The 19,935-nt window shown below is 41.2% G+C and overlaps 1 protein-coding gene across 8 annotated transcripts in view; it reads right to left on the bottom strand.

Annotated features, from left to right (window-relative positions):
- LOC141265436 (NFX1-type zinc finger-containing protein 1-like) overlaps positions 1 to 18,636 on the bottom strand; it is a 249,779-nt gene extending 231,143 nt beyond the window's left edge. For 6 of the 8 annotated variants that reach the window (XM_073678515.1, XM_073678514.1, XM_073678518.1 and 3 more), the window contains exons 1-2: positions 18,504 to 18,628; positions 17,804 to 17,854 (exon numbers count right to left, since the gene is read on the bottom strand). In XM_073678515.1, coding sequence (XP_073534616.1) covers positions 17,804 to 17,831 — 28 coding nt within the window. In that variant the 5' untranslated portion in view covers positions 17,832 to 17,854; positions 18,504 to 18,628. Of the gene's footprint in view, positions 1 to 17,803; positions 17,855 to 18,503 lie in introns of all 8 variants that reach the window. The other 2 variants (XM_073678517.1, XM_073678513.1) reach the window with 2 other exon arrangements.
- Positions 18,637 to 19,935: the final 1,299 nt, after the last annotated feature.

The raw sequence follows: 19,935 nt of genomic DNA, 5'->3' as shown, positions 1-19,935 counted from the left end.
TGCCTGGAGCTAGGCCTGGCTTAATTGCTGTCTCTCTCTCTCTTGCACCTGCTGACCTGGTGATAGGGCCTTCTCTTTGAGATCACTCTCCCTGGACGCTGGGGCCTCCGTGACTCCTAGCCCTGGTACTGTAGTCAGCGTTGGTCGACCTGGGACTTGTAGTCCTCCAGGTGTCCGGTGGTCCCTACTGGGTATAAAGGGGCCCGGTAGGCGCGGACCCGGTGTCCGGCATATATTTCGGGGTCAGCCAGGTACGCTCCTCTGCCCCCTTCAACTCCTCTCTCCTTTCCTCTTTGCCGTCGGCCACACTCAGGGCCCTCACTACGGCAGCAGCAGACGAGCTGCATCTTCGCTGCTCTCAGCATCAGCACGCTCTCAGACTCTGACTGAAGAATGACTAAACTGCCTGGCTCCACCCTCCCTATATATATCCGTAACCGGCTCCCTCTGGTGGTGTGAAGTGGTAGAGTGGCGATGTGTCAATGTGTTAGGGCCTCTTGTGGAGAAGTCCATCCATGCACCCTACTGGTTCTGTGGCACCTGTGCACAGCAGGGCGCCACACTGTAAGTCACTAGTTGTCACACCCCCTTTTATATGCCATGCCCCCTTGACACTCACTCCACCTACTGCATGCTCCGTCAATGCCTCTGGACCCATCTCCTTGATACCTCAGACCAAAATAAAATGCTGACTAGTAGAAGGTTTCAGCAGGACCCGGGAGTTTGCTAACTCTGCCAGGAGTCCGGGTGGTCTCCCCTTTTTATGGGAGGCACCCAAACGTTCCGGGATAAAAATCAAGAAAAACACAAGAGTTCAGAAATGCTTCCGATCCTTAGCATCATCATTTCAAACTTCGTAGAAAAAACTTTCCACATACTCCCTATGAGTAGTAGCCCTTCTACCACTCACATATATCCAAAGCTTTCCTCCTTATATATTTATATATGTTGGTGTGTCACGCTTTAATTAAAGCTGCTTTGTTTTTGATACTTCCTGGTATTTGGCTTTGACAAAACTTGATTGACATACTTGGGTGCGGACTGTAAGGATTTTTGATGCGCTTCCGCTGCAGAAACGCACTAAAATGCATGTATGTTTTTTACCTGCGGATTTTCCGTATCTAATGTAAGTCTATGGGGAAAATTCGCAAAGAAAACTCAGTGCACCCGCAAGAGAAATTGACATGTTGAGTATTTGAAACACGCACCGCAGGTCAGTTTACTCTGAGTAAAATAAAAGCACAGCGGGCAGGAGATTTGTATAAATCCCATCCACTTTGCTGGAACTGTAAGACGCTTTGTTTTTGACGTAACAAAGTCAAAAACACACCAAAAGCTCATCGTGGGAACGTATCCTTAGGATCTATGGTAAACTCCAACAATCCGCTCCAAAAAGAGGCAGAACAAATGCTAGTAGAGCAATATCAGCATAAAATGGGGGACATTAAACATTTTGTATAATAAACACTTATCTTTGTGATGGGAGCTTTCATTCTGCTCCTCCCTTTACAAGTTTCCTTAATCTTCGGATCCTCCTCCAGATCTCTATTAATGAGATTATCCATTCAGAATATATTGATGATCTATCCGCTGGGTAGATCATCAATATTACATTAGTGGGGTCTGGCATCCAGCACCCCCAGCAATCAGCTGTCATAAGCTTCGGTGGCAGCCCGGGATAAACACATGGAACACTGCACAGCTCCATTTAATGTGTATTGTAGCTACTGAGTACTGCAGAACAGATCTTATTCTTTTCAATAGAAACTTCTGTAGTACCAGACTGCTGATTGGCTGCAACAGTCAAGTGACATTGTTTATAAGGAGACTGGCAGTGGACACGTGACTAAGAACAAAGGAGCATTACCTTTCCAAAAGGTAAGTATAGATTTTTTTTTAATTTATGCTGTACCCAGGGCCCATAAAGGGAATGTCCTATGAGGAACGGTTGCAGGATTTGGGAATGTTTAGCTTGCAAAAAAGAAGACTGAGAGGAGACTTAATAGCTGTCTACAAATATGTCAAGGGCTGTCACATTGTAGAAGGATCATCTTTATTCTCATTTGCACAAGGAAAGACTAGAAGCAATGGGATGAAACTAAATGGGAGGAGACACAGATTAGATATTAGAAAAAACTTTTTGACAGTTAGGGTGATTAATGAGTGGAACAGGCTGCCACGAAAGGTGGTGAGTTCCCCTTCAATGGACGTCTTCAAACAGAGGCTGGACAGACATCTGTCTGAGATGATCTAGTGAATCCTGCTTTGAGCAGGGGGTTGGACCAGATGACCCAGGAGGTCCCTTCCAACTCTACCATTCTATGATTCTATGATTCTATGAATTTATCTTTAAATTTTTGCCACCTAATCTAAAAGCAGCATAACATAGTGGCAGAGACCCTGATTCCAGTGATCTATCACTTACTGTGCTGCTTAGTGTACTTTTTATAGAAATCACTGTTTTATCAGCAGGAGATTATCAATAGAGGACTAGTAAATCTACTGCCAGGTAGTCGCATACTCATGAGCTCTATATAACCCCGCCCCACCACTGATTGGCAACTTTCTGTATACATTGTATATGGTCAAAAATTTGCAGTGGTGTGGATGGGATTATACAGAGCTCAACATTCAGAGAACTGGTAGATGTGAAGCAGATAAAACTGTGATTGTATAAAAATGATATCATGCAGTTCTGTAAGTGACACATCGCTGAAATCAGGGTCTTTGATCTGGTAACGCATTCACTTTAAGAAGGTATTGTCCAATGGTGGACAAATCCTTTAACGGTTTGTAAAACTAAAAAAAGGGAAGGTGATAAGTAGTGTAGGGGTCTATACATGTGGCCACAAAAAAGTGTTAAAGTTGTGAAATTATCACACATAAGAAATTGAAAAATTGAAAATTGAGTGTCATATAATAAACATTTCCCCAAACGTGGAAGTAAATATGTAATTTACATACTGGAGTGGCCTTGTAGCCTCTAATATGTAAGAATGGCAACCATAATGGTTAGAGAAAGGATTAACAAGCATCAATGTAATATTACACAGTTTTACGCATCAAAGCATCTCTAGGCATTTTGCATTCTCTAAAGAAATCCTAATCTGCTAAATCCTTACTCCGTGCTTAACGGGGTGTGGTGGCCTAGGACATACTAATACGCCCCAGGCCACCACCCCCGGTTAAGCACGGGCTCTGTTGCTGAGCCCGCACTGAACCGGGCATATGTCAGCTGATTCTTACAGCTGACATGTGCCCGCAACAGCCACGGGTGGAATAGCGATCCACCCACGGCTGTTAACCAGCTAAACGCCGCTGTTAATCTCTGAAAGGAAACGCGGCCTTAGCCCCACCCATCGGTGACCCCGTCATGTGATCAAGGGTCACCGATGGGTTGGCATGATAACCCGGGGTCTGCAGCAGATTCCAGTGGTTGTCATGTCTCGCTAGCTATGATCGCCACTTAGTGATCGGCGCTCATAGCACAGGGGCATTTCTCCTGTATACAGGCGATCTGCTCATCACCTCTATGAAGTAGATACGATCAGGAAACTGCAGCTTCTAGTCTCCTATGGAGAAAGTGTAAAAAAAATGATTTTAAAAATATAATATATATATATATATATATATATATATATATATATATATACACAGTATATAGAAGTTTAAATCACCCCCCTTTCGCCCCATTCAAAATAAAATAATAATAAAAATTCCCACAAACACATATTTGGTATCGCCCGATCTATCAAAATAAAAAATAATCTGATCGGTAAACGGCGTAATGAGAAAAAAATTCTAAATGCCAGAATTATTTTTTTTGGTCGTCGCAACATTGCAATACAATGCAATAACAGGTGATCAAAACATCACATCTGCCCCAAAATGGTATCAATAAAAACATCAGCTCGACGCGCAAAAAATAAGCCCTCACTCGGCCCCAGATCCCGAAAAATGGAGACACTACGGGTCTCGGAAAATGCTACCATTTTTTTTTTTTTTAGCAAACTTTGGATTTTTTTTCACCACTTTTATAAAGCATAAACTATACAGTACAGACCAAAAGTTTGGACACACCTTCTCATTTAAAGATTTTTCTATATTTTCATGACTATGAAAATTGTACATTCCACTAAAGGCATCAAAACTATGAATTAACACATGTGGAATTATATACTTAACAAAAAAGTGTGAAACAACTGAAAATATGTCTTATATTCTAGGTTCTTCAAAGTAGCCACCTTTTGCTTTGATGACTGCTTTGCTTAAATGAGAAGGTGTGTCCAAACTTTTGGTCTGTACTGTACATGTTTGGTGTCTACAAACTCGTAATGACCTGGAGAATAATAATGGCAGGTCAGTTTTAGCATTCAGTGAACATGGTAAAAAAAACAAAAAAACAACTGTGGAATTGCATTTTTTGTACAATTTCACCGCACTTGGAATTTTTTTACCGTTTTCCAGTGCAAATTATGGTAAAACTAGTGATCCCGTTTAAAAAATACAACTCATCCCGCAAAAAATAAGCCCTCACATGGCCATATTGACAGAAAAATAAAAAGGCTATGGTTCTGGGAAAAACAAAAACGCAAAAATGGAAAAACCAAAGGTCCTTGACCCCTGGAGTAAAATGATAAAAAAAAGACAACAGTTTCAGAATGAGTGAAAAAGTGGCAATTGGAGCAGGTACTCAGTTGTAAAGGTACAGTAAAAGGGTTTCATACAATTCTATTTGTAAAGAGAGATATGGCTGTACTTATGATAAGCAGCCAGAAGAGGGCAGCATTTGGTAGAATATTAAATAAATTACATGAACCAAAGTACTGCTTGTCACCATAGGATAGGGATTTTCCCATGAGTCATGCAAGCAGTCAGCTATATTATTTTCAGGATTTCCCAGTGTGAAAGGGGCAGCTAGGAGTCAGGAATTGATGTCTCAGGTAATGTATGAAATGGCAGAAGTAATGGGCACTTTATCTCAGAGGAATGGAGAACTAACACCCCTGAAACACATTGGGTGATGCTTTTAATGTTGCGATATTATTGTGCACAGTAAATTAAAGGGATTGTTCCCTTTCAGAAGCTGTTTGTAGTTAAAGCAGCACTCCAATGTTTTTTTTTCCCACCGCTGGAGTGGTGCTTTTAACCCAAGCTCCGTGCCCCCTGTCTTGTACTCATCCTGATGTTTCCACTGTTTTTCGGAGCTGCTCTGGTCCCGCAGCACCATCTTGTGATAGCAGCTACTGACTGGCCGGAAGTCAGAAGCTTTGTCACAAGCTTTCAATGCAAGTCTTTGAGAGCCACAACAAGGCCAGAACTCTCATAGACTTGTATTGAGTTGTGAACTCCGACTCATTCCAGCAAACACTGGAGCAGCCGGCAGGTCACAGACTGCCAGAGATCGATAGGAGCGGCGGGGATAATAGATGAAGACCCGGAAGGTGAGTATCAGCCAGGGGGCACGGGACTTGGATTTGAAGCACCACTTCTGCGGTAAAATAAAAAAAAATGCTGGTGCTTTAAAAAACAAACTGTGCTTTACTCATCCTCCCCGAGTCTCCACCGCTGCTTCCAGTATCTGCTATTGTCTGCAGAGCTGATGTCACATTGCCAGCACTGTCACGCCCCAGGAAGAGGCAAGGCAAAACACACGTCATGGCGGAGGGACGCATCACATAATCATCTCTAGATGTCAGCAGCACTTCTATTTTATTAAAAATAGATCCATCCATGATATTTTTGAGGGTGTTGGCACTAGATTAGGTTATTTTGACTAATGTTACTAATTTTTGCAGATCACCATAAATTCTGGTAGCAAACTAATATATTGCTTATAATTATTGAGTATTTTGGTTCTGCAGTTTGTCCATAAAAAATGATAACTGAGTGCAGCCACACGGAACAAGGTAGTACTGCATCAGCAACATTTCTCCCAAGCAAAGATTTCAAAACAGACTGGGGTTTCAAGATGTGCAGTTCAAAATCGTTTGAAAAAGCAGCAAGAAATGACCAATGTAGAGGACTGTAGATGCTGTGGTTGCACAAGAAAACTTAGTGCAGCAGATGAAAGACAAAATGATACTTTCTTCCCTTTGAAATCAAAAGATGTCCAGCAATGCCATCAGCTCAGAACTGTCAGCAACTAGTGGAATCCAGCTATATCAATCTGTTTGGAGAAGTCTGGCCAGAAGTGGTCTTTATGGAAGAATTGCCGCCAAAAAAACACACCTTCTACACGGAAACAAGGTCAAGTGACTCAACTATGCACGAAGACATAGTAATTAGAGTGCAAAAAAATGGCAGCAGGTGCTCTGGACTGAGAAACTAAAGTGTGAAACATTTGGCTGTAACCTAAGGTAGCTTTTTTGCTGAAGTGCTGGAGAACTGTACAATAAGACAACAGTGAAGCAAGGTGGAGGTTCATTGCAAGTTTGAGGCTGTATTTCAGCAAATGGAGTTGGGGATTTGGTCAGGATTAATGGTGTCTTCAATGCTGAGAAATACATACAGATACTTATCCATCATAGAGTACCATCAGGGAGGTGTCTGATTGGTTCTAAATTTATTTTGCAGCAGGACAATCGCACCAAACTTACAGAAAATGTAATTAAGAATTATTTTCAGTGGAAAGAATAATGAGTCTTGAAAGTGATTACATGGCTTCCATAGAGCCCTGATCTCAACATGATCAAGTCTGTCTGGAATTACTTGAAGAGACAAAAGGATTTGCACAAGCCTATAACCACAGAAGATTTGGGGTTAGTGCTACAAGTTGTTTGGAACAACCTCCCTGCTGAGTTCCTTCAAAACCTGTGTGCAAGTGTACCTATAAGAATTGATGCTGTTTTGAAAGGAAAAGAGGGTCATTACACCAAATATGTATGTGATTTAGATTTGTGTTTTTTTCATTGATAAAGTAAGAGGTAAAGCAATAACAGTTCTATTTTTGAAAGTATTCTAACTGCAGCATTTTTTCACACCTGCCTAAAACATTTGTTCAGTACTGTACATATTCTGTGTTTCTATAAATGTGAAAATTGATAAATTAGAACTAAGTTTGATACTGCTGCTGATCGGAGGCTATGACTAGAAGCAAGCCTCAAATTTTCAGGAGTTGTCCTCAAATAACATAGCAGGCAAAGCTGTCAGTCCCAAATTGGACATGCTCCCATATACTGTATTCACTATGACTTTCTCATAATTATAATGATTGTTCTCACAGTCATTACATGATAATTTCTTCCATGTTTAGCTACATTTAGTGCCTCTATACTGTAATATACAGTGGGGGAAATAAGTATTTGATCCTTTGCTGTTTTTGTAAGTTTGCCAACTGACAAATACATGAACAGTTTATAATATTAAGGGTAGGTTAATTTTAACATTGAGAAATAGAATATTCAAAAAAAAAAAGAAAGAAAATCACATTGTATAAATTAGATAAATTTATTTGCATTTTGCAGTGAGAAATAAGTATTTGATCCCTCTGCCAAAAAACACTTAATACTTGGTGGCAAAACCCTTGTTGGCAAGCCCAGCAGTCAGACGTTTTTAGTAGTTGATGATGAGGTTTGCGCACATGTCAGGAGGAATTTTAGTCCACTCCTCTTTGCAGATCGTCTCTAAATCATTAAGATTTTGAGGCTGTCATTTGGCAACTCGGAGCTTCAACTCCCTCCATAACTTTTATATGGGATTAAGGTCTGAAGACTGGCTAGGCCACTCTATGACCTTACTGTGCTTCTTTTTGAGCCACTCCTTTGTTGCCTTGGCTGTATGTTTTGGGTCATTGTCTTGCTGGAAGACCCAGCCACGACCCATCTTCATTCAATGCTCTTACTGAGGGAAGGAGGTTGTTGGCCAAAATCTCGCGATACATGGCCCCATCCATCTTCCCTTCAGTACAGTGCAGTCGTCATGTCCCCTTTGCAGAAAAGCACCCTCAAAGTATAATGTTCCCCCCACCATGCTTCACGTTTGGGACGATGTTCTTAGGGTTGTACTCATGCTTATTCTTCCTCCAAACACTTCGACTTGAGTTAATGCCAAAGAGCTCAATTTTTGTCTCATCTGACCACAGCACCTTCTCCCAATAACTCACATAATCATCCCGGTGTTCATTGACAAACTTCAGATGGGCCTGCACATGTGCCTTCTTGAGCAGGGGGACCTTGCGGGCACTGCAGGATTTTAAACCTTTAAGGCATAATGTGTTACCAATGGTTTTCTTGGTGACTGTTGTCCCAGCTGCCTGGAGATCATTAACAAGTTCCCCCCGTGAAGTTTTAGCTGATCTCTCACCTTCCTCATGATCAAGGATACCCCACGAGGTGAGATTTTGCATGGTACCCTAGATCGATGTCTATTGACAGTCATTTTTTATTTCTTCCATTTTCTTACTATTGCTCCAACAGTTGTCTCCTTCTCACCCAGGGTTTTGTAGCCCATTCTAGCTTTGTGCAGGTCTATGATCTTGTCCCTGACATCCTTAGAAAGCTCTTTGGTCTTGCCCATGTTTTAGAGGTTAGAGTCAGACTGATTAATTGAGTCTGTGGACAGGAGTCTTTTATACAGGTGACTATGTAAGACAGCTGTCTTTAATGCAGGTAATGAGTTGATTAGGAGCGTCTAACTGGTCTGTAAGAGCCAGAACTCATGATGATTTGTAGGGGATCAAATACTAATTTCTCACTGCAAAATGGAAATAAATTTATCTAATTTATACAATGTGATTTTCTTGATTTTTTGGGGGGGATATTCTATCTCTCAATGTTAAAATTAACCTACCCTTAAAATTATAGACTGTTCATGTCTTTGTCAGTGGGCAAACTTGCAAAAACAGCAAAGGATCAAATACTTATTTCCCCCACTGTAAAGTATGCTTGATTATAATAGGTCCTCTTTAACCCCTTAACGTATGTACCGAGCGTGGGATTCAGCCATCATCTACATATACCAGTTATAGGATGAGTTTCTGTTAACTTGTTAATGTCACTGTCAGTCTCTGACAGCGACACTTACAGCAGATGGCAAGGAGGTGCACCATTCCAAGTGCCGATCGTCCCCCCTACCCATGAAGCGATCGTGTTGTGATAATGGGTTGCTATGACAGCCGGGGGTCTGCTGAAAGCCCCTGTGTCTGCCATGACAGAGCAGCTTTGGAAACCAGCCCGTGGCAACCAATCAGAGCTCAGCTTTAAACCTATAAGAACTAACCGAGGTTACTTTTTTGTTTTTGGTTTGGATTTTCCTTCCCTTGTTCCAAGAACCATAACTATCTTACCTGTTCATTGATATAGCCATATGAGAGCTTATTTTTTGCAGGATGAGTTTTAGTTTTTAGTTTTGAATGACACTATTCACTTTTGGGTTTTGTTTTTACGACATTCACTATGCATTAAAAATTATCTGGCAGTATCATTCTTCAGGTCAGAAGAGTAACACAATACTAAACTTAGAATTTATATTTAGACTTCATCTTTCAGAAAAAAATCAGAATTTTATAGAAAGTAAAAAATTGTATTGTGTTGCTACGGAGACCCGTAACTTTTTTCCATCAATGGAGTTGTGTGAGAGCATATTTTTTTGTGCACTGAACTTTTTTTATTCAACATTTTTGTTGATAACATATCAGAATACATGCAATATTTTAAAGAAGTTGTCCACTACTTTATATGAATCCCCCAATGTATCCCCCTGGGGCCCAGAAGTGTTTTTGTAAATACCTTGCGGTGCTCCTTTTCTGCCTCTGAGCGACGCTATCGCTGGCCGCTCAGAGGCAGCACGTGACCCCCCGCTGACGTCACGACAAGTGAGGCGTGACTCAGTGCTGGGGTCCCCGCTGTGGATGCTGGGCTGTGGGTGGGGTTACCCATGTGTCACACCCAGCATCCACTGTGCGCTTTCCCAATGAATGAGGAGAGGGAGAGCGTGCGGTGGATGCCGGGTATGATGAGTGGGGATAACCCCGCCCACAACCCAGCAGCCACTGGTGGAACGCGGAAGAGGGACCCTCAGCTGCAGCCTGGACTTCTCGTGACGTCAGCGGATGTCAGAGCCCGCTGCAGCCGGGGGTCACGTGATGCATGTGAGTGGCCACCGATAGCACCGCTCACAGGCAGAAAAGGCACCACAAGGTATTTAAAGAAACACTTATGGGCCCTGGGGGAATACATTGGGGGATCATATAAAGTAGTGGACAACCCCTTTAATCTCTTTTTACTGCATTATTTGGTGGAAGGGCAGTGACTGAAAAAAGCCATCCTTGTGTATGGATTCTTTTTTTATTTATCTTGATAGATGAAACGTGTATGGATGCAGCCATACCAAATATATTTATTTATTTCACTTCTTTAGTTTTTAAATGGGAAAAAGGGGGTGATTTAAACTCTGAAATATATATATATATACACACACTGTTTATATATGTATATATATGATATATATATAATAATAATTATTATTATATTTTTCCCTTTAGTTTTTAGTACCTGTCTCTGAGCTTCATAGTAGGCCTAAGATGGTATTTACGGGGAACTTCAGGAAGTCTCCGACTGGCATGAAAACCCATTGATTTCCTCTGATTGCATCATCGGAGTCAGTGCAGGCATGGACCAGTGATCACACTACTGACAGCAGCATTTAAATAAACAGAAGTGATCAGCGCTCGCTCCGGCCGCTGCTGTTACAGGCAGTGCTGGTTACTAAATATAGAGGAGACCCAACGTCATTTTTTTGAGGGGTCTCCCCTATAATAATAAGTAAAGGCTATGCAAACAGCTGTGAGCTTATATTAATTGTCTGGGAACCTTTATGAATATTGGCCCATTCCCAGAATATTAACATCAGCCCCCACATGTTGGCTTTCCCTCACCTAGTTATGAAAATTGCTGGGGCCATTTTTTTTTATTAACAAGTACAGTAATGTCATGTGAGTTCATAGAAGCTGTTTCTCTTGCCTTGCAACTGCCAGTGCTGGACTGATGAATGACCGCAAAACCGGCAACCGGCACTCCAGCATTCATCAGTCCGGCACTCAAGCTACTGTGAGACCCAGTTTCTGTGAACTCAGGTTACCAGAGTTCACAGCCACCGGGTCTCCTGGCAGCTGAGAGGCCCAGAAACCTCATGGGAAACTTTGAAGGACACTGGAGTGTGTCCCTCATACCCTTTGAGGGTTACTGGAGTTTCCAGCTGCTGGAACACCTGGAAGATGTGAATTAAGGTTACCTTGGGTGTGTATTTTACTGTACTTGTTAATAAATTAAAAAAAATGTAAAAAAACGGGGTGGATTCCCCTGTAGCTTTCATAACCAGCTGAGGGAAAGCCGACGGCTGGGGGTTGATGTTAATATTCTGGTAAGGAGACAATATCAGCTCACAGCTGTTTACTTAGCCTTTACTGGTTATTATAGAGGAGGCACCTCAAAAAAATAATGTGGGGTCCCAACTACATTCAATAACCAGCAAAGGCTAAACAGATGCAATGGGCTGATATTAATAGCTCAGTATCTCCTGGATTCATGGCTGAATGGTCGCATCATGCCACCGCTCAGTCATGAAATCCAGATGTAGCAGAGTTGGAGCACTTCATGGGACATATGGATTATTGACGGACAGGTGGATAACATGGTGTTTTATTATTTTTAATTTTACATTAATAAATGAAAAAGTAATAAAGTAAAAGACGGTTTTTATTTCAATTAAAGGACTTTACTCTGGCTGTGTTTTTATAACATTTGACTTTGGGGTTAGTAATGGAGGCATCTTATAGACGCCTCAGCATTACCATGCTGTGGGCTTGATATCAGCTGACATTACAAAGCTGACGTCAAACCCACAAAACACTACCCCACTTGCCACCACACCAGGACAAGTGGGAAGATCCAGGCAAAGTGCCAGAATTGGTGCATTTAATAGCTTGGCTAGTTGTCAAAAATGGGGAGGACCACCACACCATTTTTTTAATCATTTATTTAAATAATTAAAAAATACAGCTTGGGGACACCTCTATTTTTGATAACCAGCCAATATAAAGCTGACAGCTGGGGGCTACAGCCCGCACCTGTCAACTTTACCTGTGCTGGTAATCAAAAATAGGGTGGAACCCACATCATTTTTTTTAAATTATTTATTTATTGCACAAGTGCTGGCTGGTGAATACTCTCATCAGGCACACCTGCTCTCGCTGTTATCAGCGAGGCCAGGCGTATGCTAATGAGATTAGTACTCATTTGGGCCCCTCATTCATTTCAATGGGGTCCGGGTTCGGGTTCAAGTTCAGGTACCATTCTGGTACCAGAACCAAACTTTATTTAAATGTTTAGCCGAACCCGCTGGACCTGAACATCCACGGGTTCGCCCATCACTACTGTGGAGGTAAGAAGCTGCTCACACTGCTGTCTACCCTGTCTTTCTAAATGCTGAGCAGCTGCTGTAACCTGGAGAGAGCTGGACAGTACATACAGTTGAAATCAGAAGTGGCATGAGAAGCGGTATGATGGCTGGACCTTCCCATCTTGTTTGTATTTGCACCTCCCACAAGTGACACCATTTTGTAAACTAGACCCCTCAGGGAACTTATGTAGATGTGTGGTGAGCACCTTGAAACCCTAGGTGCTTCACAGAAGTTTATAACATTGAGCCGTAAAAATAAAATTTTCACATTTTTCCCACAAAAATGTTTTTCAGCCCCCAATTTTGCATTTTCATAAGGGTAACATGAGAAATTGCATCTTGAAATTTGTTGTGCAATTTCTCCTGAGTAAGCCGATACCCCATACAGTGGTGGCCAAAAGTATTGGCACCCCTGCAATTCTGTCAGATAATACTCAGTTTCTTCCTGAAAATGATTGTAATCACAAATTCGTTGGTCTTATTATCTTCATTTAATTTGCTTGCAAGGAAAAAACACAAAAGAGAATGAAGCAAAAATCAAATCATTGATCATTTCACACAAAACTCCAAAAATGGGCCAGACAAAAGTATTGGCACCCTCAGCCTAATACTTGGTTGCACAACCTTTAGCCAAAATAACTGCGAACAACCGCTTCCGGTAACCATCAATGAGTTTCTTACAATGCTCTGCTGGAATTGTAGACCATTCTTCTTTGGCCAACTGCTCCAGGTCCCTGATCTTTGAAGGGTGCCTTCTCTAAACTGCCATTTTGAAATCTCTCCACAGGTGTTCTATGGGATTCAGGTCTGGACTCATTGCTGGCCACCTTAGAAGTCTCCAGTGCTTTCTCTCAAACCATTTTATAGTGCTTTTGGAAGTGTGTTTTGGGTCATTGTCCTGCTGGAAGACCCATGACCTCTGAGGGAGACCCAGCTTTCTCACACTGGGCCCTACATTATGCTGCAAAATTTGTTGGTAGTCTTCAGACTTCATAATGCCATGCACACGGTCAAGCAGTCCAGTGCCAGAGGCAGCAAAGCAACCAAAAACATCAGGGAACCTCCGCCATGTTTGACTGTAGGGACCGTGTTCTTTTCTTTGAATGCCTCTTTTTTTTCCTGTACACTCTATGTTGATGCTTTTTCCCAAAAAGCTCTACTTTTGTCTCATCTGGCCAGAGAACATTCTTCCAAAACGTTTTAGGCTTTCTCAGGTAAGTTTTGGCAAACTCCAGCCTGGCTTTTTTATGTCTCGGGGTAAGAAGTGGGGTCTTGCTGGGTATCCTACCATACAGTCCCTTTTCATTCAGATGCCGACGGATAGTACGGGTTGACACTGTTGTACCCTCGGACTGCAGGGCAGCTTGAACTTGTTTGGATGTTAGTCGAGGTTCTTTATCCACCATCCGCACAATCTTGCATTGAAATCTCTCGTCAATTTTTCTTTTCCGTCCACATCTAGGGAGGTTAGCCACTGTGCCATGGGCTTTAAACTTCTTGATGACACTACGCACGGAAGACACAGGAACATTCAGGTCTTTGGAGATGGACTTGTAGCCTTGAGATTGCTCATGCTTCCTCACAATTTGGTTTCTCAAGTCCTCAGACAGTTCTTTGGTCTTCTTTCTTTTCTCCATGCTCAATGTGGTACACACAAGGACACAGGACAGAGGTTGAGTCAACTTTAATCCATGTTAACTGGCTGCAAGTGTGATTTAGTTATTGCCAACACCTGTTAGGTGCCACAGGTAAGTTACAGGTGCTGTTAATTACACGAATTAGAGAAGCATCACATGATTTTTCAAACAGTACCAATACTTTTGTCCACCCCCTTTTTTAGGTTTGGTGTGGAATTATATCCAATTTGGCTTTAGGACAATTCTTTTTGTGTTTTTTCATTGAAGACAAATTAAATGAAGATAATAAGACCAAAGAATTTGTGATTGCAATCATTTTGAGGAAGAAACTGAGTATTATCTGACAGAATTGCAGGGGTGCCAATACTTTTGGCCACCACTGTATGTGGGGGAAAAATGCTGTTTGAGCGCACAGCAGTGTTTGGAAGGGAAGGAGTGCCATTTGATTTTTTTAATGTAAAATTTGCTTAAATAATTAGCCATGTCTCGTTTGGAGAGCCCTTGATGTGCTTGAACAGTGGAAACTGCCCAAAACTGACCCCATTTTGGAAACTAGACCCCTCAAGGAACTTCTTTAGATGTGTGGTGAGCACCTTGAACACTCAGGTGCTTCACAGAAGTTTATAACGTAGAGCTGTGAAAATAAAAAAATCTTTTTACACAAAAATGATCTTTTAGCCCCAATTTTTTTATTTTCCCAAGGGTAAGAGGAGAAATTGGACCCCAAAAACTGTTGTACAATTTCTCCTGAGTACTCCGATACCCCATATGTGGGAAAAATACACTATTTGAGTGCACGGCAGGGTTCAGAAGGAAAGGAGCACTGTGTGACTTTTTGAAAGCAAAATTGGCTGGAATCGAGAGCGGACGCCATGTAGCGTTTGGAGAGCCCCTGATGCACCTTAACAGTGGAAACCCCCCACATGTGACGCCATGTTGGAAACTACACCCTTCAAAGACTTTATCAAGGAGTATAGGGAAAATTTTGAACCCAGAGGTACGACACAGAATTTGATAACATTAGGTCATCATATTGAATAAGTTATCATTAGACTTGAGCGCAAGTTCTCGCTACTTGAGTTTGCATTGGGTACCCTGGTATGCACCATGTAGTGACATGCTCATGTCCCCACCAAGCATGTTTCACGGTTGCTAGGCATCCCAAAAAAACATGCGGGGATCGCTCGTGCATGGCAGGCAATCCCTGCTAGGTTTTTTTGGTTGTATAACAGTCGCGAAACATGCAAAGTGGGGACTAGAGCATGTCACTCGAGCACCCGCGATACTCGGTGCATACCCGAGCACCCGATGCAAACTCAAGTAGCGAGCACTTGCGCTCAACACTAGTTGCCATATCGTCATCATTTTTTTTTCTTTACTTTTGAAAAAATCCCAACCCTAACACAACCCCAACCCTAACACAACCCCAACCCTAATACAACCCCAACCCTAGCACAGCCCCAACCCTAGCACAACCCTAACCCTAGCTCAACCCTAACTCTAGCTCAACCCTAACTCTAGCACAACCACAACCCTAACCCTAGTACAACCCTAACCCTAGTACAACCCTAACCCTAGCACAACCCTAACCCTAAGACTAGAACAACCCTAAGCCTAGCACAACCCTAACCGTAGCACAACCCTAACCCTAGCATAACCCTAGCACAACCCTAACCCTAACCCTAGAACAACCATAAGCCTAGTACAACCCTAACCCTAACACAATCCTAACCCTAGAGTTTATTTTTTACGTCGTTCCTCGTGCTGTATAAGTGATTAGACGACTTTATTCTTCATGTCGGTGTGATTACAATGATACCAGATCCATATCTGGTTTTTATGTTTGATAGCTGTCACACACTAAAAGACGCTTTTTTTTGCAAAGACTATTTTTTGTAATCATTTTTCCATATTTCGGCTGACAGAGTAATGTAAGGGTTTGTTTTTTATGGGACAAGTTGACGTTTTTATTGGTACCATTTTCGGGCAAATGACATTTTTTGATCGCTTTCTCTTCTGATTTTTGGGTGGCAGAATAAACAAAAACTAACAATTCAGGAATTTTTTTTACAATTTTTTTTATGCTGTTCCGCGTGTGGTAAGATTTTTTTTTTTTTATCGCTTTATTCTGAGAGCTAAAACTTTTATTTTTCGGCTGATGGAGCTGCATGGCAGCTTGTTTTTTGCGGGACAAGATGACATTTTCAGCTGTACCATTTTTATTTACATTCATCTTTTTGATAGCATTTTATTCCATTTTTTGTTTGACAGTATGATGGTAAAACATCGTTTTTCGCTTTTTTTTTTTTTTTACCATGTTCACTAAAGGGGTTAACTAGTGGGACTTTTTTTTACTTTTATACTTTGTCCGACTATGGGACTTTCATTTTTTGCAGGCTGATCGCTTGCACAGCATAGAGATGCAGCAGTATCCCTATGCTGTGCAGGCTGTCAGCCCTGCAGCCACAAGTTAGGTAGAACGTTCACTGAGCACTATCTACCTAACTTTCTGATGCCTGGTGACCCAGATGTCTTCATGACGAAATCTGGTCACCATGGCAATGATCGGGACCCCGTTCTCACAGCACTGGGTTGCTGATCCAAGGTAAGAGGGGCGCTCTTACCTCTGCTTGCCCCGGAAATGCTGTGATCGACTTCGATCTCAGCATTTCCAGGGTTAATGTGCCAGGATCGGTGCGGCACCGCTCCTGGCACATAGTACCGGGTGTCAGCTGACACAATTGACACTCGGCGGTGATCATGCCCGCGCAGCCTCTGTGCGTGCGCGATTGCCAGGGCGTAATTATAGTACATATCTGGTCCAATAGGCCCAGGGCGCAGATACGTATTATTACATCCGACGTTAGAAAGATGTTAAAGGCTTAGTAATCTTAGTGTATGTAAACTTTTGACTTTGCAGTAAGTAATAAAAATGTCTTAAAACATTCTGTCTATCTCTCATTGTTCTGGAACTTGGCAAATATAAAAAAATTATGGTAATCCTAATTGACCTAAAACGGGAAAGGTTTATTCTGATTTCATGTCAGATATTGAGAAAAACATGCATATGTGTCTTTTCAAATAGTGATTGTAAACTTCTGTTTTCAACTGTAGCACATATTATTTCCAGGTAACAATGGCAAAGTTTCCTACTGCACATACTTACAGGCACCTGGCTTATTGTATTATCCTAGGACAGGTTAGAAATAAAAATAGCCACCATATTAATGTTCAACAGTGACCAGCTCGCCTGACAAAGCAAGTCTGATTTGGAATTTATTTAAGGACCCCTTAAATGAGCTGATAATTAGGCAAGGGACCTTTGTCCTGTGTAATTATGATAAATCATTTTCTGATTAGGTAACAAATTACTTTTTCTGTCATTTAATTTCATCTATATGCAGAAATGGAAATCACTGAACGAAAAATTCTGCCAGAGTATGTAAACTTTTAAGCATAACTGTACATATGTTGCAAAGCAGGTACGATAAAATGCAAAAAAATAGATTGCTAAATCTGGCGCTTAGAGTTAATGTTGGTGCATATTTTAATAAATGCTAAATGGTTAATTAATTTCACCCTATTTTATGAAATAGAGCTCCAAAAGTGGAATCCGGCATAGGAAGGTATACCTATAACAAATTCTCTAAACTAGTATGCCAATGTGCTTACCCCATAAGTAACGTCTTGGGAGAACAAAAAAAAGATATTGAAATTGCAAATACGTAATTTTCACTTGAAATAATAATAATAATAATAATAATTACCATACAGATTGTCTTCTTCCTCTTCCATAATTCTTTTGTTAATGCTTTAAGCTACAATTAAAACATACAATTTTAGATTTCATTTAAATGAATATTTTAATTGAAGTTCATCCTTTGAGGGTCTAAGTTAAGTTGTTGCTATCCTCATTCATCTGAATATTGCCCCACTATAGTTCCCTATGTGACAGGGGACACAGGTGGAGCAAAAGAAGAGGATGCATAGCTAACATAACAATGCATGTTCTCACTACCAATTGAGGTCTCGAAGGATGGATCCTGTCTGATAATAAAGAGATATGAAATGCCATATCCATGCCGTAGAGGAGAAGAACAGCGCTGGAGACCTGAGAGAGCAGCGGTAGGTGAGTATATTAACACACTCACGCTACATTACATACATATACACACACATTTAATAAAAAACATATATAAATGGAAGTTCTTGTTTAATGACCTGACTAATAAATTCCATAGCACAACTCCCGGGAGGCTGTAAAGAAGGAAGTATAAGATATATTATGTTTATAGAGATCTGGTATTAGGCAATATACCAGGATAAACAGAATATACAGTTGCGTTGTGTTTGTTTTACTAATATAGATAGAAAAGTGAACAATTTAGAGAAATTACCCAAAAGCTTAAACTAACTAGAATCCTATCACAGTACTTCTACACAGCTCATTGTTCTCCTCACACATACCTTCGCGACAGTCAGCCCTCGGGACAGAATGCCAAGTGCTGGGAAATGAGGAGAGCTCAGCCTTAAACCTACCCTGGGTGGTTCCATTAGGCTTTAGTTTCGTTTCCTTACGTCCAATACAGTTGTGGTTTCTGTGAATAGAAATGTCTGTTGCTGCTGACTTTCTGTTTTGAAAGTGATGATAGACTGCTTTTTATTCTTCCCATCTTCATATGCAAGTAATAGCTATACTGTAAGTTAATAGTCTAAAAAAGAACCTCGATAATGTAGTACAGGAAAAATGCAACAACAATTCACATCACAATAACAACATAAAAATGTTAAAGCGTTGTTTCTTTATCAATTATTTATTTGGGCAATCCTTATTTGTTAGAGGGGTCCCCTAACACGAGGCTGATCACAGGCTCAGAAAAGTCGAAATTATTCAATTTCACTGCCCCAATAGCACAACAGAGAGCAGTGCAAAGCTGCTACTAAAATGAAAGTTAAAAGTCCATCCTGTGTTTGAAGCCGCTCTCTACTCAGCTATAAGAAAAACAACACAGAGACAGACATATCATTGGTGCAAGCTGTCGTGAAATTGTGCATGATAATGAGCTATTCGACTGCAAAGGGCCCATATATTGTCCTTGTACAGGAGCCCTCTTCTGTCGATGTCTGCTACTGAAACAACAGATGTGGCATTTACACTTAATCTATGTACAGGTGCATCTCACTAAATTAGAATATCATCAAAAAGTTAATTTATTTCAGTTCTTCAATTCAAAAAAGTGAAACTCATATATTATAAAGAGCCATTACAAACAGAGTGATCTATTTCAAGTGTTTATTTCTGTTAATGTTGATGATTATGGCTTACAGACAATAAATATTCTAATTTAGTGAGATGCATCTGTATGTTCATACACCAGAATCACAAGCAAAGTACATACGACACCAAAGCACATTAGACATATCATACATATCACACAAGCAAAGCACACGTTACAGAAGAATGGGGCACATGTCAGACACAGAACATGTCATAGAAGGCACATAATCACAATGTATACAGCTCAAAAGCTCAGAAAACACGTCATACATGTCACACAAGCACAGCTCACACATCACTCAAGCATAGGGCATATGTCATCCACTACACAAAAGCACAGTGCACACATCATACATGCATAGAGCATGCGGTGGCACACATTACACAAGCAGAGCACACACAACGCATAAACACAGAGCACATATGACACAAAACAGTGCACATGGCACACAAATATTACACATGTCACATGAGAATAATGCACATATTACACAAGCACAGCACACACAGTTACACAAATACAGAGCAGATGACACACAAGCACAGCCCACACAGATCCCCCCAAAAATACAATGCACACATAACATAAGTACTGCATATATGGCACACAAGCTTAGCACA

Source organism: Phyllobates terribilis, unplaced genomic scaffold (assembly GCF_046119375.1).
Source record: "Phyllobates terribilis strain yellow unplaced genomic scaffold, ASM4611937v1 Scaffold_4__5_contigs__length_816908805, whole genome shotgun sequence".
Taxonomy (NCBI): Eukaryota; Metazoa; Chordata; class Amphibia; order Anura; family Dendrobatidae; genus Phyllobates; species Phyllobates terribilis.
The sequence above is the reverse complement of the archived record's forward strand: the minus strand, read 5'-3'. Positions and strand labels throughout refer to the sequence as shown.